Consider the following 27,380-nt stretch of genomic DNA (forward strand, 5'->3'; position numbering starts at 1 on the left):
TTGGATAATTTGCTTCATCATGTCATCAGATAAATTAGAATTCTTTCCCGTTCGTTTTAATGGCAAAAATTACTTAGCTTGGGAATTTCAATTTCAATTATTTGTCAAAGGTAAGGAGTTATGGGGTCATCTTGATGGCAGTGATCCCGCCTCTAAAGATGTAGAAACTTTGTCCAAATGGAAAACCAAGGATGCTCGGGTTATGACCTAAATCCTTAGTTCAATTGAACCTCACCTTATTCTCAATCTGAGACCTTCTAAAACTGCTGCTATGTAGGATTGCCTTAGTAATCCCACATAAACAAGACAACACAACTAGATGTTTTCAATTAGAGTATGTGATGACACAAGGAAGTCTCTTGATTGAAGAATATTTTTCAGGTTTTCAAAACCTTTAGGCTGAATATTCATATATAATTTATGCTAATGTTGCCGCTGAAGCTTTATCGACTGTTCAGAAAATGCATGAGACAAGCAAAAGGGGTTAATTCTTGATGACGCTATGTCCTGATTTTGAGGTTGCTTGGTCTAATCTGATGAATCGTCATCCTGTATCATCATTGGATACTTGTTTGGGTGAACTTCTTCGTGAGGAGCAACGTATAGTTACTCAGGCTACCATGGAATATAGGGATACTATTAGTACTCTTGTTACTATGATTATGCAGCACAAGAAAGGAATTACAGTCGAGACATGTGTGCTGTCCAGTGTTATAACTATAAAGCTTTTGGTTACATTGCTCAAGATTGTCCTAAGAAATATTGTAATTACTGCAAGAAACAAGGTCATCACATATCTGTTTGTCCCATTCGACCAGAAAAGAAGCATACTAATGTCTATCATGCCTCTATCGATGCCTCTAGCCTTGTACATTGTTCCTAATCCTGCTTCTGCATCCACCCTTACTCCTGAAAGGGTACAACAGATGATCAATTCTTTTTTCTCTGCTTTTGAACTTTCAGGTACTCATTCAACCTCTTCTAAGCTATGGTTCTTTAACTCTAGAGCCTCTAACCATATGACCAATAATGTTATTCCTCTGTCCAATGTAAGATAATATGATGGGAATCTAAAAATTCACACCGCCAATGGTAGTTCTATGCCTATCAGTGCTGTTGGTGACCTTTCTGCTTCTTTAACTAATGTTTTTGTGTCTCCCAGCCTTTCTACAAATTTAATCTCGATTTGTCAATTAGTTGATAACAATTATGATGTTTATTTTTCTCGTTCTGGTCATGTTGTGCAAGATTCGATGTCCGAGAAGATGATCGCGAAGGGGTCTAAAGTCGGACGACTCTTTCCCTTGCATATTTATCCTTTTCCTAGTACTCATTTACTTTTATTTGCATGTAATGTTGTTAGTACTGATAATAAGTTGTGGCATAAACGTTTAGGCCACCCGAACTCTGATGTACTTCGTATTTTATTTCCTTCTAATTTATTAGGTAATAAAGGATGTTCTTCTGATCATTTTTTTTATTATACTGCATGCAAAATTTTGCAAAAGTAAAATTCTACCATTTTCCTATCATGGATCTCGTGCCTCACAATGTTTTGATATTGTTCATAGTGATGTTTGGGGGATTTCACCTATTATTTCTCATGCATGTTATAAGTACTTTGTTATATTCATAATGATTTTAGTCATTTTACTTGAGTTTATTTTTTAAGAGCCAAAGTCGAGGTCTTTTCAGTTTTTAAGCGTTTTCTTGCTCTCATTGAAACTCAATTTTCTAGTGACATAAAGATCTTACAATCTGATTTTGGGAGAGAATACATGTCAAATGAGTTTCAGAACTTTCACCAAATCAAAAGTATCATATCCCAACATTCTTGTCCTTGATGCCGTAGCAAAACAGTGTTGTTGAGAGAAAGAATCGTCACCTTCTAAATATAGCAAGAACGCTTTTATTTAAAGCATCCATTCCCTCTCGATTATGGTGTAAAGCACTTTCCACATCAGTTCATTTAATTAATCGTTTACCCTCTTCTATTTTAAATCATGCTCCTCCTTACTTTAGGTTGCTTGGACATTTACCATCATATTCTGATCTACGTAATTTTGGTTGTGTTTGTTTTGTACATCTTCCTATTCGTGAGCGACATAAAAAACTTACTGCTCAGTTTGTTAAGTGTGCTTTTCTTAGCTATGTTGTCTCTCAAAAGGGTTATGTTTGCTTTGATCCTCATGCTTAACGTATCCATATTTCTAGGAATATGGTTTTCTTTGAAAACCAGTATTTTTTTTCATCTCATGTTGAGCTGCCCTCTACATCTTTATCTATTCTACCTAACTTTTTTTATTCCCCAAATGTTGTAACATGATTTAAACTAGGACTTGAGTATGAACGACGTAATCGTAAGTTTAGCGCCATTTTTTCTGTGCCCCTTTCAAGATCTCGACCTGGCTCCAAATCTTGCTACAACTCCCATATGTCTTCGTCGATCTATACATCCTTCTCGTCCACCTGATCAGTATGATTTCTCCTCTCCTATCTCTCTTGTAGTTACTTTATCTGCTATTTTCAGTCCCACTTGTTACAAAGAGCCCATGGAACATGAGTATTGACAAAGGGCAATGTAAGCAGAACTTCAGGCACTTGAGGAGAATCATACTTGGAACGTTGTACCTTGTCCTCCTCATGTGAACCCTATTGGATGTAAATGGGTTTTCTCTATAAAACTTCATTCTGATGACTCTGTGGATAAGTATAAAGCTCGTCTTGTAGCTCTAGGTAACAGACAGATATTTGGGGTTGACTATGATGAGGCCTTTACTGTTGTTGCCAAAATGACCACAATTAGAACAATCTTAGTGGTTGCTGCCTCCCAGTCATGGAAATTCATCAGTTGATGTGAAGAACGCCTTTCATTATAGCGATCTTCACGAAGAGATTTATATGAAGCTTCCCTCTGGTATGACTACTTCATCTTATCATAATATGTGTAGACTACAATGTTCTCTTAAAGCCTCAAGTAGGGCGCCGAGCTTGGTTTGAAAAGTTTCGTACCACACTCATTACCTTCAGTTTTACACAGAGTCAGTATGATTCTTCTCTCTTCTTCCACAAGTCTGCCTCGGGTATTGTACTTCTTTTGATTTACGTGGATGATATTATCATCATTGGCACTTATTGTGGTTTCATTTTGAAGCTTCAACGATTATTGCATGCCACTTTTCATATAAAATATATTGGTCAGCTCATATACTTCATGGGACTGGAAGTTCATCATCGGCCTAATGGTATTTTCTTAAACCAGCATAAAATATTCAGGATCTTATTGCGTTGGCTGGGATGGACGAGTCTTCTTCTGTGGATACTCCTATGGAAGTCAATGTAAAATACTAGAAAGACGAAGGGTATCTTTTAGACGATCCAACTTTATATCGTCGCCTCGTTGGGAGTCTTATCTATTTGACTACCACTCATCCAAATATCTCCTATGTCGTCCATCAGGTTAGCCAGTTTATGTCTTTTCCTCGACATCTTCATCTTGCAGCTGTTCGTCGTATTGTTCGCTATCTTCGTGGATCACCTACTCGTGGGTTGTTCTTTCCTAAAGGGTCTTCTTTTCACTTTTTGGCCTACAATGATGCTGATTGGGCTGGATGTTCGGATATGCATCGTTCTACTACGGGTTGGTGTACATTTTTGGGTGATGCAATGATCTCTTGGAAATGTAAGAAACAGGATTGTGTTTCTAAACCATCTACTGAGGTGAGTATTGTGCTATGTCCATAGCTTGTTTATATATTATTTGGTTACGTGGTCTTCTGGAGGAACTTGGGTTTTCTCAAACTTACCCTACTCCCCTTCATGCCGAGAACACTAATGCTCTTCAGATTGCAAGCAATTCTGTATTTCATGTTGCATCAAGTACATTGAGGTTGATTGTCACTTTATTCGTGATACTTTGATGGATCGAGTGATATCTCTTCCCTACATTTCTTCTGATCTCCAAGTGGCAGATGTGTTCACCAAAGCACTAACTCGACTGCGGCATCAATTCCTTGTTGGCAAATTGTTGCTGGTTGACCTCCTAACATCAATTTGAGGGGGGATGTTACCGTATATATAGTTGGATATATTTGGCAATTAGATTATTTTTAGGGATTATATTTATTTAGTTTCCTTATACATTAAATGACTGTACATATATATACACAATAGAGAACACAATGAAAGAAAAGTTTTTGCAGAAATTATCTCAATTGTTCGGTCACTTTTTGTCAGTGTAGTTATGCCTCATAATATATTGTACAAATTTTTTGGGTATTACAGAGACACTAAGACATCACCTGAATTTCAATTTATAGTTCCAAGATTATTTTAAATTGTGGACGAATCACAATATTCCATGTAGAAGTCGACTTAAATTAGGCAACATTTCTTTTCTGTAAGTATTCACCTTGAACACTGGCAATAAATTTTCTCTTCTCGTGTGCGTATAGTATAAACCCTGCCATCACGTGGTTTAATGCTTTCCTTCCCGTTCAAGTTAGTCCCTAAATTTTCCTATTGGTTTAGCTCGAGTCCTTTCCTATTTACATTATGAATCCTTCATCTTTCAATTATAAAATAACTTAATCCCCATATTCCGTAATTTGTTCTTTTTTAGTCGTTATCAATCGATTACGTTCCCTTTCTTCATATATCATCCAACATCAGATTTTTCTTAAAATAATCAATATACAACCAAAATTAAGTATTGAAGCAATACAAGTACTCCCAAACGTCCATTTTCAATGTCAAGATATGTTAGACTTATCACAAGTCATTAATTAGAGACTATATTCAACAAAATGGGGAGTAAATCATTCCTTTAAATTTAACTTGTAACGGCAAAAAATTTTTCTTTGAGAATTTTATTAACAGCCTCTTTTCAATGAAAAAAACGAAAAAGTAGATTTTTTTTCTAATGTGTACTTACATATATTCCTTTAAATAGAACCGTAAATAATACATGACTATGTTTTGTGGTTGAAGCGTTCAAAGTAACTTCTATACTATCAAATTAAATAATTTTTTTTTCACGTTATAGAAAATATTAACCTTTTCAAATATGTTTAAAAACTTGGCAAGAGTAATCGACAACGGGCTCCCCCACAAAAGGTACTAGTCGTGTGCATTATATCACTGAAGGGTCAATGACAGTCAAGTGTTCGTTGAGGGTTCGAACGATGACAACCTTTTGTCATTATTAGTAGGGACCATGTTATATATACATAATTTTTTTATTTAATCATTTACCTACTACTCACAAAAGGAGGTGGGGCTACATTTGAAAATTTTTATATTCACGCGGGGCCTGCATGCATTGTGAGAGGAGGACAACTTTCGGTACAAATGAACTTGTCCCATTTAGTAGTTTCTACTACAATTTGCAACGATGATGATAGGAATTGGATTGAGAATAACAAAAAAAATATTAGTATGTAGTTGAAGAGTAGCATGAGGAGTTGAGAAAGGTAAAAAAGATAAAGATATGACGATGATAGGAAAATTTTTAAATAATATTACACACTAATCCAACGACCCGATAGTATGGCTAGATTCATGACTGAATCGATTCTCACAACTATACATAAGTTTATACAATACAGTGGACGGATGAATGTCCTATAAGGGATGTTCTAAGTATACTCTCCTTACAACGTGTAAGTAAATTCAAATTACAAAACCAATTTTGCTTTTGTTTTTATGATGCATGGCCCATTGAAATTTGTTGACGACGATAAGATGCCAAGTTCAAGTCTCCTATTTTTCTTTGGCAACTTAGTTAAAATTGTTTACAAACTCAAACTTTGTATAAATACCGTTCAACATTTTTTTTCTATAATAGTTTATGAAATGGTAGAGTCAAAATATTTTCAACATCGAAACTCTTTTTATGTCTTCAAAGTTTGTAGAAATTTGCAAACAAAATGTGTAAGACTAGTTGACTAGCCGGAAAAATATGGAAGGTTGGTTGGCTGAAGGCACTTTGATGCTTAAGTTAATTTTGTTTATGTAGAAAAATCTAAAATCAAGTCGAGTTTTAGTAAAATGTGTCCCCATGTTTATAATATATTGGAGTTTCTGAATTAAGAAAAGGAGTCAATAGAATCATTGTTCTTAACTTAAACTCTATACGCCAAGCAATTGAGATATTGAGTTTCACGCTTATAGTTTTAAGCTTTATCGGCGGCTTCAGAACAAGCATTGACCTCAATAACATGAAATGTGTGAAAATACATTATTAACTTTGAGTTCGATTTTAATCAGCTTTTTATAACTGAACCAAAGTGGGGCTATAATGTTGTGGCGAAAATAAAATAATGCCAGAAAATAAAAAACAAATTACGTTGTAAATCGAGGTAGGCCACTGCCGGAAGGGAAATTGAACACGCCCATCTCACTAGGATTGGTCAAAATTGAAGAAGCTTCAGTGTTCATGCCTTTTTTCCTTGCATCCCAAGTAGAACCTATATATATACAATCCTGTCGATCATTGAGATATATACATATACATATACACACCAAATGGCAGATTTGTTTATTGAGCAGGCAAAGCAATATTCAGAGAGAAGGCCCAGTTATCCACAGGAATTGTTCCTATTCATTGCATCAAAAACTCCATCTCACGATCTCGTTTGGGATGTTGGCACTGGAAGTGGCCAGGCTGCAGCATCTGTGAGTCTTTCTCCTTGAACTGCAAAATTTTGAGCTAATTTTGTGTTTTCTTCACAAATTATGATCCGGGACTTAGGTTTTAAGCCCTAATCTCAATTACTCGATATGATGGTAAAAATCTCGATTTCATTGTATATTGTAGTAGAAAAAGAGACACTTCAAGTGGGTTCAGAATTTATTTAAAGAATTAAGACTCAGTTAAATTATATATCGACCTAATATGAACCTCTGTATTGTTTTTCAGTTAGCAAAGATCTACAAGAATGTGGTGGGCACAGACACAAGCCAAAAGCAACTTGATTTTGCTGCCAAACTTCCAAATGTGAGATACCTTTGTACACCTCCCAAAATGCCCATTTCTGAGATTGAACACACCATTGCACTACAATCCAGTGTTGATTTAGTGACCATTGCTCAAGCCATGCACTGGTTTGATCTTCCCACTTTCTACCAACAAGTGAAATGGATACTGAAGAAACCCAATGGAGTAATTGCTGCTTGGTGCTACACTGTACCAGAAGTCGACCCACAGATCGACTCTGTGTTTGGAAGATTTTACTCCGTCGACAGTGGTCCGTATTGGGAACAAGAACGAGACTTAGTTGATCTTAAATACAGAACCATTGATTTTCCATTTGAGCCAGTTGATGGAGTCGATCATACTGGGCCATTTGAATTCAAGGCTGAGAAGTTAATGGATTTGGATGGATATTTTACATATATAAGATCATGGTCTGCCTACCAAACTGCCAAAGGAAAGGGTGTGGAGCTATTGACTGATGCTGTTTTAGAGGATTTTAAGGTTGCTTGGAATGCTGATGGGAAAAGCCAAAAGATTGTCACTTTTCCTGTTTATTTGAGGATTGGCAAAGTTGGGTTATCAAGTTGAAAGACTGGTCATCTTTCATGAATAAAATTTGAAAGAGAACAGCGTCTTTGTAATAATCAGTTAACTTCGATGAGTATTTCAATGCTCAAATAAAATAAGTTCCTAAACTTAGAAACAGGCGGACATCTCAATGCCAACCAGATCTATACCCAATTGCAATGGCAGTTAACAGATTGTAAACATCTGAATTTATCGAAGTGCTTCCTCTTCGTGCTAGTTTTGTTATCCACTGAATTTATACTAATATATACTCGACAGGCACCTTCTATATTTATTGCAGCTATTCTTTCACTGCACGATTCTTCTCTTGCTTCTCTTCGGCATCCAGAAGTACATTTCAAACAAGGGTCATGCTCGTTCCGAGCTTTTTCAATTCCTTTTCGACACCCCCATGCCAATCCAAATCTAGCTCAGAGCACAGAATGCCAACTTCAAAACAAGTCTTTCGACAAAGTTGAAGAGAATTTGCTCTGCCATGTTTAGTTACAAAGCAAAAAACAAGACACGAGAAAACTCCGATTGACAAAAGGCTTCCTTCTAATGGAGAAAAAACATTAGAACTATGTGAACTGTCATTTTAGGATATTTATAGTAGACTTTGGATAGCTCACTTCTGCAATTTGCAGTTTAACTGAAAATTTGACTAAGGAAGCTGAGGATTGGCATATGCTTTGCATGTTAGGCAAGTGTAGCCTAGTCGAAGTCAACTCTACGCAAAAGAGGGACATTAAATAATGTCTAATAGAGAAAAATCGAGTCTTTTTTCAATAATTTTGAGATCTTATTTTATAGTTGAACAGAGGGTATGAAATCAATCAGATTTAAGCACTTCTCCCTACATTAACCTGCTATGTACTCCCTGTAAAAGTTCGAGTCACCTTTCAATAAAAGACTACCTATACACAAAATTGACACATTAACTCAATTATTATTCTAAACTACACTTGCATTCACTAATTTGGTGGGGCTATGATCCTATTCAGTTGATTCAGAATAAAAATGGTTACTCATATGTAAGTGTAAGGTCTAAACTAATTTAGTGGTGCTCTCTCGAGTTCTAGACTATCTCCCAATCTTAAAAATAAATACAAGAATGTAAACTCATTTTAATACTCTCTATTAAAGTCAGAATTTGACAAGACATTTATTCATAACCCACATGGAATCCACTTCAAATGATATAATATAAATACTATCCATATTATTATCCTCTTATTAAAGGAAGCACTGAAAGATAACAAAATGTGTAAATTACACTGAGTACCCTATTTAAGTTATTAATTCCAATATTACATATCCACATTTTATACTCCAAACATATTGACATTTTGTAAGTAAAAAATGAAAAACCAAATCTTGTATGCTTCCTGTGATTTGTGCTCAATAAATTAGATCACCAAATCTTTCCCTTTTCAAAATTCCTAATTTCAAGCTTTACCTTCTTCATTGATTTATCAGAATTTCTTTTAATTGCATTCAAATTCTGTTTTCCGAACCCTAATCCCTAAAGCCAAGATTCAACATCTTGTGTTCTTTGTTGTCCACCATAGATTTGACTTCGATTCCAAAGAAGAAGATTGGATATTTTTTTTTATGTTTTTAGAATTAATTATATTGTATATTTTCCCCCTCGAAAAAGCTATTTTGGTTCTTCGTTTTCCTTTTTTGAAAATTTATGAATCGCTATTTGAATTTTTACAATGCATAAAGATTGTTCTTGCACTGCAATTTTCTATTAATCCAATGGTTTGCTAGAATTTGTATTTGGTATTTAAGCTATATTTTTCCTTGAAAACTTTGATCTTGTGAAAATTTAATTTATCACAATTGGTGTCTAATGTTCCCAATTTAGGATATTGAAACTAAATTTCATCAGTATTATAAGGTTTATAGCTGGTCGTAATATTTCTTCCCACATCCAAATGACAATCAAAGATACTTAAAAAGGCAAAGAATACAATCAAATCAAGAGTGCGATCAAGAAATGAGACGTGTAAGGAGCAAGGGGTGCACCCATGATAGAATGACATATAAACAATCACCACCACTGAATAAATTATCAAAGAGTGAAGAAGCTTGTAAAGCATCCAACATGGTGATAAGGCTTGATCTTATATGCTGGACTGGAGACAGTTGCATTTTTTTAATTTCTAAGGAGCTAAATTCAGCCCTTGTTTGACCCACATTACGTGGAAAAATTAATGGTGGAATAGTGTTTTTTTGAAAATGAGTGGTTGAAAAAGAATGAAAAGTTTTCGATTTACGTGTAATATTATTTTATGAAAGATTGTGTGATTAAAAATAGGATAGAGAAAAATGAAATGTAATGAAATTTAATGTAATGGGGCTCAAACAGGGGCTCATTCAATATTCTGTATTCCATTCGAATTAATTGATTTTGATGAATACTTATTGTTAATGAAATTGGGTTTTGAGTTTGAAATGCATGTTTATAAGTAATGGACGAGCATTATGCTCTTTGGTAAATTTCGAATGGGCATAGGTATGAAGATTTTTTCAAAGTATTACAATAGGATAGATGTTAATGCTGCAATTTCCAATATTTTATTAACATTGGATGAATGCTTAATAATCCGATAACACACAATCATCTTTATTAAAATGGAAGATTTCCTATGCCACATTAGAGAATAAGTGAAAATCATACATATTGATTTTTCTAAAAGTGTATGTTTAAAAAAATTATAAATATAATGTCAAAAAATAAGTTTATAAAAAACTATATGATGCGTCTTTACATCGAGAACTACAAATATAATGTCAAAAAAATATCTTGTGAAGTTCTTAACCTTGTAGATGATCAAACATTGCAAGTTTTCATTTTCCATATAGCAAGTTTCATGTTTATCTCATCAAGCAATTAATCACGGAATTCATTTAATTATATGCAAATTCATGGCTATTGCCATGTTTCAGTTACAAAATATTAGACATATTTAAGGTGTAGTAATTTTGATTTAATTTGTCACAATACTAAGTATTTATAGTATATAAATTAGTATAGAGTATTTCATGAATTGTTTTGTTTTTCTTGGGGATATGCGATTTTTTCCCTAAAAAAATCCACAAAGTGCTAAATTGTACTTTTGTACCTCTCCATAAATATTTATTGGGTCACTCCTTAAGTTAGAACTTTCTTGTACAAGTTTTGGGCCGCATATTATTGGATTGGCCCAACCGAGCAAACAATACCCTTCTCCCCCTCTGTCCTCTTTGATCTACTTCCGATCGTCTCAAAGGAACCCTAAATTCCATTTTGTAAAACCCAAATTTCACTCTGCAATTCTCCATTTTTTTCCCCGGGTGTAAACCCAGTAATGGTATTCATGTTCAATTTATGGAGTTTCAGTAGAAAAAAAACAAAATTCGCTCAGTCATGAAGTTTGAAGATTATTTTTCTGTCTCCAGTGAGTATTCTCCTCCACATTTAAGAAATAAAAATATCATTTTTAATTTGAAGTTTCGATTTACTCTATTTTAACGTTCTTAAATTTATTTTTTATTATTATTTTGTCTCCGGAGAGTATTGATATTGGGTTTTTTCTTGTAATTTAAAGTTTTTTTAAAAAAGGATTCTTCTACAAATTTTGCCCATTATGATAGATGGTTATTTTGTGATTTTTTTTTAATTTAAATTTTTCATCATTTTCTTGAAGTATTGCATCCCCTCAATGCTATCACTAATTTGTGTTGGAATTTTCGACTGCGTGTATGTGAATGTGGTTGAAAGTTAGATGGGAAGTAAAATGATGGATTATCCCTGGCCCAAAAAAGTTCATCGTGCAATTATGTGCTGTGGGAAGCTATTGGTGAGATGGTTTCTGCTATACATTTTAGTAGCAGGAGTTGAAAAAATCCCTCTGGTTGAAAGTGGATGAGTATCTTTTGTGCTTACTAACACACACTGATGAAAAGGATTCTTATGTTCTGTATTTACAGTTTCATACATTTATATGTCTGCGTGATTTGGAAATAGATGTTTAAAGATAAATAGGTGGTTTTTGGAGAAAAGATAAATGGAAATTTTAGATAGAATTTCAGGAATGCTGAAACGTATGGTGGATTTATTGAGAAGATTTGGAGTCTAGATTACAACTTAAATGTATTTAGTTTTGAAATATGTTAGGTCATAAAAATACGTAAGAAGTTATTGCATGGCTATTATTGTCTTTTGTGTTCCATGGTGAAAAAGTTAACTTGCATTTGCCATGTGGTCAAATGTTATAAATAAGAGTGCGTTTGATTGCAAGCATAGAATTTGTATGAAAAGAAAATAAATTCTAGGTAATTTAATTTCGTAGAATTTATTTTAATGAAAAATGTCAATTAAACATGTTTTATTGATTTAATTTTCAACCTAGAAAATATAATATTTGTCTTTTTTTATTGGTGGGTAGATGAGAGAGAGAAAAAGAAAGAGTGTATTCCATGGAAAATAATCTTCTACTTCTCATAAAGAAAATGTTTTCCTTGATTTTAATGAAAATATGGCCACGTGACCGAAAGTAGGAAAATGTTTTCTATGGAAAAATGGCAATTAAACAATACTAAAGTAGGAATTTTGGTAGAAAAAACACATTTTTCATGAAAAATGCTGGCAATCAAATGCACCATATGTGATTTTCTTCCCATGTGAGGGTATTGCGTAATTTAAAAAGGCATAATTGGGTACCAAGACATTTTATGAGTAAGTCTCGAGACAAACCAATAAAATAATTCTAAGCCTTTGATTAATTCCCATTATTTTTAAAATATGTTTTCCTCTATCTTCTTTTTAATCATACATTCTTCAATAAAATTATATTACATGCAAACTCAAAATTCTTCTTATTTTTTAATCGCACATTCTCCATCAATCTACTATGTTAAAATGCATCTCTCAATAAAAATGGGGCTCAAACATGCTCTAAATATAAAATAGGCTCATATTGAAACGTAAACTATAATCAGAGTCCATAGTAAAAAAATTAACAAAATTATAAGTCAAACTTGCAACAAATAAAAAATTAAAATACATTTAATGTAGCAAATAAGTCCCATATGAGGTGTAAGCCTCGGTAAATTGAGGTTACCGCCTTACAAATAATCCTTAAGGCATAAGATTTTTAGGCATTTTATGGAAGCCTCACATGAGACATGATTCAAAACGTAGCCTTGAATAGCTTTTTAAAAAATGGGTGGTGAAGCTTTGTGGCTATTGTCGTCCCGTAGGCAGTCTGGTGGAAACATTTTAAATTGGGTAGATTTCCATGGATTAGATTCAGAATTTTATTTGTGTTTTCCATACTGTGTCAATAATATATTATATATGTGGTGTCTTTGTTGCCCGTATACTTCAACTAGGGTAGTGTATCCGTACCTGACAAGTGATGGATACCAGTACTCCTCGAATATTCTACCACGATCATTTATCTTTTTTATATTTCTAACTCAAAGTTATTAAATATGTACGCATATTTAAAAGATTTCAACAAGTAATAACAAGTATAAAATTAAATTTATACTATATAAATGAAGAATTTTAAATAATTTAATAAATATCTCAGCAACATTTCGTGTTAGTAGTTTTTTGAAAAATCGTATGTCAGTGCTCCGACTCATATTGTGTTGGACACACGTGTTCATGTCACTGCATTGTAGGTGGGTGTAAACAAGGGAGATGCATTTTGTATTTTTTCGAGTCATGGGAATTGAGTAAATTGGGGCGCAGATAGGTTTAATCATGAGAATCATCTGGTTTGTTATTATAGGATTGTGTTTGTCAAATTGAAAACAATTACTTTTATGTATTAATTAAAAAACGGTCATCAAAAAAAACTTTATTAGCATTTCTTTCAATAGGCTATAGCAAGTTATCTTTTAAAGAAATAGTCAGGGATGCAGTCTGACATTTTTTTACTTTTTGTGGAAGAGAGAGATTTCATTGTGATCCAAGTGTGGTTCCGTATCAACTTGAAATTTTCTTTGTTATACCCTCCAAGGAAATGATGAAAGATAAAGGGTTGGCAGTTATGTTTCTAGTTAATTCAGTTTCCTTTCCTACTCGAATTGTTTCTTTATTAAGAGCATGCGTGTTTATGCTGCTTCTAAAAAAGAAGCACCAATCTAGTGGCTTAACAAAATTGCTCTAAGTTTACAATTTCCTTTACCATGATCAATTCTTACAAGGGTGAGTTCACATTTACGCTAGCACCTGCTATCCCTTTGACTGATCAAGATGGTGATTTAATGCCGAAGAGAGCGGTCTTTGCTTTCAATAGTTTCAATACTTCTGGAGTGTAGGACTGAACTACGGAATGGAATTCAAAGGCTGGGCTTAGAAGCATTCCTTGACTAGAGCGCCTTTACAACTAATTACTACCCACTCCTTTCATACTAATTACTTGACAGAACATCTTCTAAGAATCGGGAACTCATAACTCAGATCTTTGAGAACAGCCTAGCTATTCATTACTTGCTTTCCTTTACTAATTCCTTGTAGGATAAGTATTTTTCAATGTAAGAGTAACTTGGGGAAAATTTGCTTACTCGTGGGGAATTCTTACTTCAAGCCTCTTTTTCAGTTAGTGCGTTAGTTAAAGCAGCAAAAGAGTGTTGGAACGCATGATTTAGTAGGATAGTGAGAAGGGGAGGTTTTAACTGGCTATGTAAGTTTATTCCTTTTGTGTGATTGGGAGATTCTGTATGCTATTGGATTTTTTCAATGGTCAGTGTTTCTAATATCTGTGAAATATTGAACTTTACAAGTTACCATGTGGAGCTAATACCATGCTTCCTCGTGAAAATATGAAAGATTTGTCAAAAGATTGATAAAGAATTGGAATTTGTTGATGGAAACAATTCTACGATTAGGGAGCTATGAAATTTTAGTGGAAGGTAATTTTTGTTTCCTTCTTTTGATTCAGAAGTTAATTTTATTTTCCTACCACATCAAATATTGTAGTTTTATAGGTAGGTTATAAACATGGAAAGTGTATTCAGTATTTCCTCTGAGTTGAGATTTGTGTAAACTAGGGCAGAGATAGGTTATGAGGTAGGACTATGTTGGCTTATTGAAGTTGAAACAATTACTGTTGGGTTTTTAACGTATCTTTCTATAGCAAGTTATCATTCAAGATATAGTCCAAGGTGCGGTCCAACATTTTTTTTTACCGTTTGATTTCACTGTGATCTGAGTTTAGTTCCTAATATCAACTTGAAATTTGCTAAGGGATGGCAATTAAGTTCACATATGAAGTCAGTTTCTTTTCCTACTTCAGTTGTTTCTTTATTAAGTCCTTTTCAAAATAGGCGTAATTTTCAGGGAGAATTGCTTACATGTGGAGGCATTTTTGCTGAAAAGTGTCTTTTTCATCATGTGGGAGTTAGTGAAAGCAGCAAAATGGAGGTTGGAACACATGATTTACTAGGGTGGTGTGAAAGGAGGTTTTTGCTGGGTATAAGTTTATTCCTTCGTGTGATCGATTCTGGACATTTTGTGAATTTTTTTTGTTTGTCAGGGTTACTAATATATTTGAAAAGTTGGATTTCACAAATTATCTGTTAAGTTCCTATATCAATTGGCTGTCGAACATGGGAATTAGAATAGTTATAAATGGAACAGGATTCAATGGCTCAATGAGACTATGGTTTATATTGCTGCACTGATATAATAGTGAAAGATACAATGAAATTAATGGCAGAAAACTAATCTCTAAGCTAGGTACTTTTCTATTAAAGCAATGAAATACAAGATGAAAAGATAATTGGACTTTTGAGAGGTCCAAGCTCTCCCAGAGACTTCTTCTAATTTCCCCCCTCCTTCCTCTTTTCCCTAGCTTCCCGTATTTATAATATATACTTTAACATCTACGTCAACAATTTCTATTAGCCACCCGTGTGTTTGTTGATTTTCTTCTTTGGCAATTTCCTTTCCTGCCCTCAGCCTTTTCTTGCATATGGTATATTGTGTTGGACAGTGTCGTATCATTACTCACCCCCCGAAATCCACCTTGTCCTCAAGGTGGAAGCTGATGCGGTTTGCTCAATTCTTCATACAACCACATACTTTCCCTTGCAAGTACTCCTACCATGGTCACAGTAGAGAAGGGACGTTTCAGCCTTTTGAAGTGAACGGACTTATTTAGTCGAGCAATTAGCACAAGTATAATATCCAAGGCAACTCCGTAACCAGTTGCCCCTACCCACATAATCATATTATAGGGTTTTCCTTTATTGGAATCTGAGTTCCCGTACTTCGAACTTGCCGATTTGTTTTCTGATTTTTTAAAAGAATTTTCCCTCTCGACATGCTTTGACTCAGGAGTTTCATCAAACACAACAGATTCATCGAGAATGGGTCCACTAAATTCACCCCACCCCAAGTCTGAATGCGCTCTTCGTAGTACTCTACCTCGATTGTTCACCAATGAAGATCTGTCAGTAAAACTAGTATTGTCAACCTTGGGGTAATGTCCCCTGAACCCAGGCTCATTTATCTTCCTTACAATTTCATTTTTACAGTGACGGGATTCAGTCAATAGAGATTGTTTTTCTCCAATACTTGCAGAAAAATTGGTTGACTTTTTCTTAACAACGAATCCATCTCTCACTTGTGCTACTCTTTTACTCTTATCTTCTTGAAGCATAAGACCCTTGCTGGTTTGGAGGCTCCCTATGATTCAAGTTCTCTACATTTTTACCTGATTGACTAATCTTCTCCAGAAGCTTTAGACGGGATCTTAGCCTATGCCCTAGTAGTCTGTATAAGCCTGCTATTTAATTCATTGTCGATTGGGCCTACTTCTCCTTGGGTTTGTTTCAATTGTAACTTGCCTCCTACAGATTGAGACAAAACCAAGCCCACATGTTTTTCTTTATGAATTTCAGCCCTAGTTTCAAGCCCAATGACATAATACTTATCATATTTCTGCATCGTTGTCTTCCTCTTCTCCTCTTTCGGTCCATTCCAATATATTCCTTCCACAACATGCTCCGACTTCTCCACTTTCGGCAACGACGTCCGGAGACGACTTCCACTGACTCTGCTGTTCCTTTATCGTTGCCTCCAATTTTATCACATCTCCATTCTTCCTCGCTGGAATTTCTTCACCATTGGAGATCCTCTTCACACGAAATTGACTGAGCTTCAATTTCTTCAATTCTTTCCAAGTGTGAATTGGGTGATGGCTTTCAATCCACTGGACCCATGCCCATATCTCTTCGCCGAAGCAAGCAACAGCGGCTTCCACCTTTCCCCACTCCGACAACTGACGATTCATGGAAAAACATTCCTCTGCCTTAGACACCCACCTATCTGGATTTTCCCCATAGAATAAAGATATTTTTAGCCGGCCTTGTGAATCCAATCTAGAATCATTTGCTTGGTCTCCTATTCTTCGCATCATTAGTTGTTGGAATCGATTGAAAGTGGAGCCCTATTTCTCCTCCAAATCCTTGCTTAATTTTGTTTCCATTTTCCCAGATCTCAACTGCTTTGATACCAAATGTTAAGTTCCTATATCAATTGGCTGTTGAACATGAGGAATTAGAATAGTTACGAATGGAACAGGATTCAATGGCGCAATAAGACTATGGTTTATATTGTTGCACTGATGTAACAGTGAAAGACACAATGAAATTAATGGCAGAAAGCTAATCTCTAAGCTAGGTAACTTTTCTATTAAAGCAATGAAATACAAGATGAAAAGATAATTGGACTTTCGAGAGGTCCAACTCTCCAGAGACTTCTTCTAATTTCCCCCTCCTTCCTCTTTTCCCCAGCTTCCCGTATTTATTATATATATTGTAACAACTACTTCAACCATTTCTGTTAGCCACCCATGTGTGTGTTGATTTTCTCCTCTAGCAATTTCCTTTCCTGCTCTCAACCTTTTCTTGCATATGTTATATTTAGTTGGATGGTGTCCTATCATTATCCTGTGGAGCTGATATCATGATTGCTTGTGAAATGGTAAAAGATGTGTGTGACGATTGCTAAAATTTAATGGTGAAATGAGGGGATGAAGAAATTAGGAATGCAGTATGGCTCTTTAAGAAAAAGGCAAAATTCTCTAACATGGATGGAGGAATGGGTCCAATGGGGGCAAACAGGAGTACTTTAGAATTTTAGATTGTTTTTCTTCATTCCATTGGTAATGGTGTAAGAAATATCTAAGAATTCATGTACCAACACTGTAGAATTTCTCCTATTTTTCTAGAGGCAATAAGAAAAGGAACAGTAATCTCATTTACTAGCCATTCTGAAAGATAACCTGTAACTGAAAAAGAACTTGCATAACTTGAAATTTTCAATTACCACACCTGTCTTTAATTATGGGTTCCATTTAATTTGGGTTTAGTGACTTGTTATCTCACATCAATGATTGAGATGTCTTTGCATCAGTCTAATTAATGGGTACTTTCTTGCATGATAATTTCTATTCAAAGGATGACTTTTGTAGCATGGGTGGACCTAGCCTTTAGGGCCTTTTGTTTGACAAGGAATTCAGTCAAAAATATAAGTTGATGCTTATGTTATTACCATCTGTAGCTTATTTCATTTAATCAGCTAAGCCCTACCCTTTGTTTAAGAATTTGAAGTTAGCTACAAGAATCCTTTTTCGCCACTCTGTTTGGGACATTTTGAATCTTTAGGAAGATGAACCATTGTTTAAAAAGGCAGTACGAGGCGCACCTAAGACTCGTAGCCTCTATGCCTCAGGGTGCTTATTTTGGTATGATATTTTTTTTTTTTTTTGGCAGGCGCCGCTACATATGTTATTTAAAATTTGATTTTTATTTTTTTATTTTTAATAAAAAAAATTTACTATATTTTCAATCTTAAAAATGTGTCTTTAAGTGATAAAGCTAGAGGCTTTATTTGGACCCCATCTTCTCAAATAATAAAAAATGAGAAACCTAAACATATGCGGAGTTTATTAAGATTGATTATTTATGATTTATTATATTTATATGTTTTTCTTGTATTATTTTATAATTTTTTGACTAATTTTTTTTAGGTTTGTTTTGAGGCTTATACCTCACGGAACAAAAACGCCTCAGTGCCTATTTCCTCCTTATTAAACCTAGAGAAGGTCCGATGCAATTACATATTTGTAACTGCTTCAATCTATGTTAATTTTGGTTTCTAATGAACTAAGGAATAGGAAAGAAGCAAGATGGCAATTCTAGTCCATAGGAAATTTCAACTTTCAAGATGGCAATTTTAGTTAATAGTAACTTAATTCTAGGAATATAAATACCCATTTGGTGTTTATTTTGATTACTTGAATCTAGAAATTAACAAAATTTCAAGATGTGCATTTTGCTACCACTACTTGTAAATTATGGAGACCAGCCTCTTATCATTTTTGTATTTGATAATGTTTCTACTTATAATTGTATCTGTTTTTCCTTCCTTGTCTCGCAAATGATTTGCTTCACCTATGTCATTTGTATTGATTAGATTATCTTATATGCTTCTTTTTTTTGGTAAACATTCAAGGAAAAATGTTTTCTTTTATATATCACTTATTAGGATGCATTCCACATTTATTTATACCAAATAATCTCTACTAATTACAAAGAGATAAACAATGAAACTCACTCCTAAAAGATAGAGACAACATTATCAGTGGGACTCTATCCTTTTAATTTAAATCCCACAATTCTAGTATTTCTATAACTCCTAATCCTGTCATTCGGATGTACACAAATATACAATAACTTATCCATTCCAACACTACCCCTCAAGCTGGTGAATATGCATCCATCATTCTCAGCTTGCAAATAAGCTTTTGAAATGCGTCACTGTTGAGTCCCTTTGTGAGTACATCAGCCAGTTGGTTGTTTGTTGGGACGTATGGTGTGCAAATTAAACCACTGCCGAGTTTCTCTTTTATGAAATGTCTATCTATCTCAATATGCTTTGTTCGATCATGTTGAACAGGATTATGAGCAATGTTAATAGCTGACTTGTTGTCACAAAATAGCCTCATAGGTCCATCCCACTTAATCCTTAAGTCTTCCACGATTATTTTGAGCCACAGTAATTCACATACTCCTTGAGCCATTGCCCTAAACTCTGCCTTAGTACTTGATCTTGCTACTACATTTTGCTTTTTACTCCACGTCACAAGATTGCCTCTGAGGAAAGTGCAGTAACCCGTCGTGGACCTTCTATCAATTAGTGAGCCTGCATAGTCAGCATCAATATATGCCTCAAGGACTAACCCAGTATTTTTTCTAAATAGAATCCCTTGTTCAGGATTAGCCTTTAGGTAGTGTAGTATGCGATGAACAGCTTGTAGATGAACTTCTCTCGAGCTGTTCATAAATTGGCTGACAACACTCACGGCATAAGCAATGTCTGGCCGTGTATGAGCAAGGTATATGAGCTTCCCTACTAGTCTTTGATACCTTTCCTTGTCCACGGATGGATCATCATTTGCTTATGCAAGTCTATGGTTTTGTTCAGTTGGCGTGGAAACTAGCTTTTTGCATGCAGATTTTCCTATCTCAATAAGAAGGTTAGACACATATTTCTGTTGTGAGATAAAGATCCCTTCCTTGGAATGAGCTACTTCAATTCCTAGAAAGTATTTTAACCTCTCAAGTTCTTTTATCTCAAATTCTCAGACAAGATATCTTCTCAGGGCTTCCTTCTCCTTTTCATCATTTCCTGTGACTATTATGTCATCGACATACACCAAAAGAGCGGTGACTCCCCTGCATTCGAGTGCTTTATAAAAAGTGTATGATCTCCCTGACTTGACTTATACCCAGTGGCTAGCATTACATTGGTGAATCTTCCAAACCAAGCCTGTGGTGATTGTTTTAGGCCATAAAGTGCTTTCCTTAACTCTCATACTTTGTTGCCTCTCAAATGTTGCTCATATCTTGGAGGAATGTCCATGTATATCTCTTCTTTTAATTCACCATGAAGGACGGCATTTTTTACATCGAATTGCTACAAATACCAGTTAAAATTAGCAGCTAGCGACAACAAAACTCATACCGTGTTTATCTTAGCTACTGGAGCAAATGTCTCTTGATAATCCACACCATAAGTCTTTGTATATCTTTTTGCAACGAGTCTAGCCTTATATCTTTCAAGAGAGCCATCCGACTTATACTTTACAGTAAACACCCACTTGCAACCTACAACCTTTTTTCCTGGTGGTAAGCTAACTATCTCCCATGTCTGGTTCTTCTCTAGTGCTTACATTTCTTCACTCATGGCATTTCTCCAATTCTCATTAGATAATGCCTCAGATAAAGTATCAGGAATATGAATAGTGTTTAAGCTAACTAGAAAACTTCTATGTGCTTGTGAGAATTTTTTAAAAGGGATGAATTTTGCCAAAGGATATAAGGGGTGTTTTGTGCATTCTCTAGTGCCTTTCCTAATGGCAATCGGGAGATCACATGCTTGTGTTAATGCAGGCTGGTCAGAAATTGTATTTACCTCATTTTCAGGAGTAGGAGTTGAATCTTGGACTTGCATGGGATTAGAATCCGAGTCTCTCCTCCTTGAATAAACCTGTACAAATTGCCTTTCGTTATGAATATCATTATGCTCTGTCATAGTTCTAGTGTGGGATCAATTGAGACTGGTTTGGCTAGAACTTGATTGGTTGGATCTGGTTCTATGGACACAATTAGCTTACGGGTAGGTAGGTCAAGTAAAAATAAGTTTTTATCCTTATCTTCACTAAATGAAATCTCCCTTTGAAGATAAGGTTGAGTGAAATATAATTTTGTTTCCTCAAAAGTGACATCAATAGAGAAAAAGAATTTCTTGGTAGATGGGTGGTAGCATTTGTATCCTTTTTGGGTGGATGAATAACCTACAAATATACATTTGAGTGCCCTTGGATCTAATTTCGCTCTGTTATGACTATGAATATGGACAAAAGCAGTGCACCCGAAGATTCTTGGAGTGAGATTATTTGTTGTACAAAGGTCAGGATAGAATCCAGATAGTGTCTCCATTGGAGATTTAAATCCTAGTACTCAAGAAGGAAGACGGTTGATAATATATGCAGTCGTGAGTACGGCCTCCCCCCAATAATGTTTTGGAACATTATGGTGGAAAAGAAAGGCTCGGGTTGTGGCTAGCAAGTGACCATTTTTCCTTTCTGCCACTCCGTTTTGTTGTGGAGTATCAACAGAGGAAGATTCATGGATAATTACTTCCTTTCGAAAGTAAGAGGATAGAACTTGATTAAAATAATCCCTTGCATTATTTGATCGGATTTTTTTTTATTTTTACCCCAAATTGGTTTTGAATCATGTTGTGGAAGTTTGGGAGTACACTACTTACATTTGATTTGCGTTTGAGAAGGAAGATCCAAGAAACCCTAGAACAATCGTCAATAAAGGAGACAAACCAACGAGAATGAGACACATTTGGAACTGTGGAGGGTCCCCATATATCACTATGAATTAAATAAAATGGAACTGAACTTTTCTTATTGCTGATTGGAAAAGGTACACATTTGTGTTTAGCAAATTCACATACATCACAATGAAATTGTTCAGCACCTAGATTTTTAAACAAAGTGGGGAACATAGTTTTTAATATTTCAAAAGATGGGTGCCCAATTTAAGATGATGAAGCCAAATAGTGTCTTTATTGGATGATGAAAGAAATGACAGAGATAAATTATTCTTGACCATATGTGACTTGCTTGATTCTTCAAGATAGTAGAGCCCGTTTCTTTCCTTAGCAAGTCCAATCTTCTTCCCCGAAACCTGGTGATGAAAAACAGAATAAGAAGGTTTGAAAAATACATTACAATTCATATCATGTGTGAGCTTCTGAATGGATATTAAGTTGGTGGACGACTTTGGAACATGAAGAACATTTTTTAGAGTAATGAAAGGACTAATATGAATGTCACCTATACCAGCTACAGTAGTTAAAGAACTATCAGCTACTGCTATTTTTCGATTGCTTGGACAAGGGTTGTAGGTGTTAAAATTTAGTGAAGAAGTAGTCATATGGTCTGCGGCTCCCGAGTCAACGACCCATAAATTCCTGATAGTTTCATCTGAGACATTTAGCCCTAGAGAAAATGAAACTTACCTGAGTATGCAGGAGAGCATGAACCACTAGGTTTATCCAGTGATCCTAGAAGTCCCTTTTAACTTCTCTATCTCCTCCACATTAAATGTGGCTTGGCTTGGAGGTGGCTGATTCATGGTGAGATAGGATTGGTTTCGCTTTTGTCCAGGATTATGTTGTTGTCCCCCTTGGTTTCCCCACTCTATGCTTGGTGGTTTTCCATGTAACTTCTAGCACTTGTCTCTGGTGTGTCTCAGTTTCTTGCAGTAAGTACACCAACGATTGTCCCGAATATCTTGATTCGAGGATCGAGACAGATCTTCCTTCCCATCCATCTTTGTCACCATAGCAGAACTGTCACGAATTTGGGGTTCAAGCATCACCCCCCGTCGACTCTCTCCTGCCCGAACTAGAGAGATGGTCTCGTTTAGAGAGGGTATCTCTTCTCTGCAAATAATCTGGACCCTCACTTGATCAAACTCAGCATTAAGTCCTACAAGAAAATCATACACTCTATATCTTTTTCGATAAAATTCTTCAAGATTGCAACATCTTCTGGACACTTGGTCTCAAAACAGCAATAATGGTCTAGCTCTTGCCATAAATTCTGAAGTGCATTTGCGTACTCAGTAACAGTTTTGCTGCCTTGTTTCATTGAAGCGGTCTTGACCTTAATCTCGTACACCTGAGCCGCATCGTGAGCCTTCGAGTATGTTTGTTGAACAGCATTCCAAATTTCTTCAGTAGCGGTTAGAAACATACAAGTGTTGCTGATTTCAGGAGTCATGGAGTTCCATAACCAAGACATGGTCATGGAATCTGTTTCATCCCATGCTTCAAAGTTGGGTTCTCCCTTCTTCGTTCCTATTCCTAGAAGATGACTCATTTTTCCCTTGCCCTTTAGGTATGTGCAGATAAATTGGGACCACTTGAGATAATTCTTTCCATTTAGTCTGTAGGTTGCTTGGATCTTCTGCAGATCATCAGAAGATGGATGATTGAGGACTTCTGTGGACGTTGTAGCCTTTGACATGATGGTTAATGGTAGAGAAAATGGTAAGATCAAAGATAGAAAAATTGGCAATTAAGGCTTGAGCAATGAATGCTTGAAATTTTCAGAAAAATAGCCTAGAGCTCTGATACCATGTAAACATTCAAGGAAAAATGGTTTCTTTTATATATCACTTATTAGGATGCATCCCACATCTATTTATACAGAATAATCTCTAACTAATTACAAAGAGATAAACAATGAAACTGACTCCTAAAAGATAGAGATAACATTATCAGTGGGACTCTCTCCTTTTAATTTAAATCCCACAATTCTAGTATTTCTATAACTCCTAATCCTGTCATTCGGATATACACAAATATACAATAACTCATCCATTCCAACATTTTTTTTTTTTGGTTATCACAAAACCATATAGTTCTTGAAAGAACGAAAAGCTTGAAACTGAGATTTGGCAAATTGTGGCTTAGAGTGATCATGATGATGGTGCATTTCCTGCTCACCATGACAGATATGAACAATTATTCAAAGGCCTTAAAGTTTAGTGCAGAGAAAAAAATTCCAAGCTCAATATACCAAATATTTTAAATGCTTTAAACAATACTTCAGATCCAGAGAAAAAGGATATTAGCACACGTGCTAAGAAAATTATAAGAAGTGGTCAATCAGATGATGGTTTTTCCATGGTGCGAAAAACTAGGCTGTGAATTTTGTCTATTTTTGGTTGAAAATGATTCTTTTGACAAGACAAAAAAACATGGTCACAATTTCTTAGACTCTGATATTTAGTCATCCAAATATGATAATGCTACCACATTGATCCTGTTATATGGGATAAAATTGCTTCTGATTAAACCATATGTAATGTAGCTCATTAGGACACCTTTCATAGTTATGTCATTGTATTATTTTTGAGTTCAATATCGCTGTGTGTTTGGCTTTCTCGGTTAGACAATTGATGAGGTATCTTTATTATCCTAGAATTCTCTTTTTGAATATCAGCAATGTATTGTTTTAGATCAGAACTGGGACACGCTTCTAATATATTCATTTCAGTTACAAGAGTTATCACAACTGGGAACCTGCATATTTACCTTTTGATTGTAACTTCAGTGAAGTGTTGAATAAGCCGTGTTTGTTTGCAGAGCCCTTCACTTGATTTGCCTTTTTTCACATTTTGGACAGATGTAATTAGCAGCAACATAATGGACTTTTCTGCAGCCAGCCCTGGACCAGTTGATGAATCTGTTTTGTATGATCAAGATAAGCACGTCTCGGCTGCAGTTTGGGAGGGACAGGTGTCACTGTGAAATAACTTATCCTCTCTTATTTTTGCTTGTAAAACTTTTATAACATGCATGTGTAAATTGGATATTAACAGGAACGGGGCGCACTTAGATGTCATGAACATACTTCAAAGCTTGACCGCTGGATGCTCACCGAGAAACAAATTGAATTAGTCAAGAAAGCTGGATTTGGCTACTTGAGATTAATACCCGCAATCAGTCTTGATAACCCACTTATATCTGCTCTAGTTGAGAGATGGAGAAGGGAAACAAACACATTTCATTTGACTGTTGGGGAAATGACAGTGACTCTTGAAGACGTTGCTTACTTGCTTGGGCTTCCAATCGACGGTGAACCTGTTATTGGTGTAACATATACAGCATGCGATGCACTATGTGTCAAGTATCTGGGGAGAGTACCAGATTCTGGGTATGCAAGTGGTGGAATGGTGAAGCTTAGTTGGCTGAAAGAGACCTTCTCCCATTGTCCCGAGAACGCATCAATAGAAGATGCTGAGTTTCATACTCGTGCTTACCTTTTATACCTTGTTGGTAGTACAATTTTTTCCACCACCACTGGTAATAAAGTTCCTGTCATGTACCTTCCATTGTTTGAGAATTTCGATGGAGCTGGTAAGTATGCATGGGGTGCAGCAGCATTATCCTTCTTGTACAGAGCACTAGGGAATGCCTCCCTCAGATCTCAAAGCACAATTAGTGGCTGTTTAACACTGCTACAGGTGAATTGAACCTGGCCTTCACTTGCATCATTAATATATTTAGTACTCAAGAAATACTAAGGACTCTGGTAGCCTGCTATTTATTTTTTATCCTGTAAGGTGTTTTGGTTAAATTTTACTTTTGAATAGTGTTTTCTTTTGTCTAGTGCTGGAGTTACTATCATCTGAACATCGGTCGACCCAAACTTCATCACGACCCAATCCATGAATGTTTTCCATTTGTCCTTAGGTGGAAAGGGAAACATAGTGGTCCAACATCAAATCGTGATGTTGCCTTCTATCGTAAAGCTTTGGATTCATTACAACCTTCTGATGTGAGTCGAAATATTAGTTGGTTCCAAACTTCCCTTTTTCTTTCATTTTGCGCCAAAATGACAAAGAGTTGATGCCATTTTGATATCCAGGTCGACTGGTGTCCTTACATAAACATCAGTCACACGGTTATACCAGAGTTTATTTTAAATCAACTCATTCTTGGAAGATCAAAGACAATGTTGATTTGTTTTGACAAGGCAGAAAGACACCTTCCAGATCGCTGCTTAAGGCAGTTTGGCATGCATCAAACTATCCCAGAAGAAGTCCAGAGATGGGAAAGGAAGACTCGTGGAGTTGATGGTGGGGTAGATCTATCAGGGAAAATGGAATCAGAACTTAACGAATGGTCATATCGTCGTTTTCATATTGTGGAGGCTGAAGAAGATCTGGATGAAAGTGAATACAAGCACTGGTACTTGAAAGTTACGCGCAAATTTGTAGGCAGGCCTGTACCCTTCTCATCTGAGTTTCAGAGAATGGTAAGCACCTATGTGATGTTTTGAACCACTATAGCTTGACTAGCTCATTTTCATTCTCGTTTTATTCTTCATTGTATTTCATCGCATTTAACTTACATTACAGAATGCTGCATTGAGGGACATTTCACATCTAGCAGACACCATCTCGACTCATGGGATGGATGATCTACAGGTACAGTCAGTGGCAAGAATCAGGTATATTGCACACGAATGTTTGAGAGACCATGCCAGAAGCTCGACAGTTGTCATAGCGGATCCACAAAATGATGTTGGGAAAAGGATAAGAGGGAAGGAAAGAGTTAGGAGGAGGGAAATGGGTAAACGTAGACGGAAAGATGAGCCTGAGCAATATTATGCAGTTAATATGAACGTCCATTCCCAGTTATATGATGATGATCATGCACATTTATATCATGTGGATGGTGATGTCGATAATCATCAAGATCTACCCATTCTGGCTAATGCAGGAGATAATGGAGAGCTGTCTCCTATGGCTCGGGCAGTTGATGGAGGACAGCTTTGTGATGTAACTGACAACGTTGATTGTGACATAACAGGCGGGGTTGATGAATTGCCTTCAGATCATGTGGCTGAAGAAGCTGATAGCAAGATTTCTTGTCGCTCAGATGAAAAACTGCCGCCTGGTTCCCATGGTACTTTTGATGTCGCACCCCAGTCTACCCTCAATAACAGTGAGGACGTTGCCCTGCAGAATGATTACAATGTTTTGGCTTAGAGAAGAGAGTTGAAAACTTCAACTTTGAATTGTATATAATTTAGATTCTAGGTTACTAGCGATGAGAATCTTGTTCTAGTTTTGAACTATTTGTCTATCTATTGTAGAGTGGGGAAAAAAAAATGCTTCCAAAGTTATTTGAATCATAATTTTTCAAGATTTTCTTTTTTCTTACCAA

General features: G+C 35.6%; 2 protein-coding genes across 3 annotated transcripts; both read left to right on the forward strand.

Moving 5' to 3' along the window:
• The first annotated feature begins 6,363 nt into the window (after positions 1-6,363).
• LOC111370506 (putative methyltransferase DDB_G0268948) lies at positions 6,364-7,838 on the forward strand. Its single transcript, XM_022992226.1, has 2 exons — positions 6,364-6,675; positions 6,920-7,838. Exons 1-2 carry the CDS (start codon positions 6,526-6,528, stop codon positions 7,562-7,564), a joined length of 795 nt encoding a protein of 264 aa, XP_022847994.1. The 5' UTR covers positions 6,364-6,525; the 3' UTR covers positions 7,565-7,838.
• A 2,931-nt stretch (positions 7,839-10,769) lies between these two features.
• On the forward strand, positions 10,770-27,345 carry LOC111370516 (protein MAIN-LIKE 2-like). 2 transcript variants are annotated; one of them, XM_022992238.1, is made up of 6 exons: positions 10,770-10,992; positions 24,832-24,944; positions 25,028-25,672; positions 25,819-25,986; positions 26,077-26,466; positions 26,570-27,345. In XM_022992238.1, exons 1-6 carry the CDS (start codon positions 10,962-10,964, stop codon positions 27,200-27,202), a joined length of 1,980 nt encoding a protein of 659 aa, XP_022848006.1. In that variant the 5' UTR covers positions 10,770-10,961; the 3' UTR covers positions 27,203-27,345. The 2 variants fall into 2 exon arrangements, with proteins under 2 accessions (XP_022848006.1, XP_022848012.1); XM_022992244.1 differs by lacking the exon at positions 10,770-10,992 and adding an exon at positions 11,376-11,394.
• Positions 27,346-27,380: the final 35 nt, after the last annotated feature.

Source organism: Olea europaea, chromosome 2, assembly GCF_002742605.1.
Source record: "Olea europaea var. sylvestris chromosome 2, O_europaea_v1, whole genome shotgun sequence".
In the NCBI taxonomy this organism is placed as follows: Eukaryota; Viridiplantae; Streptophyta; class Magnoliopsida; order Lamiales; family Oleaceae; genus Olea; species Olea europaea.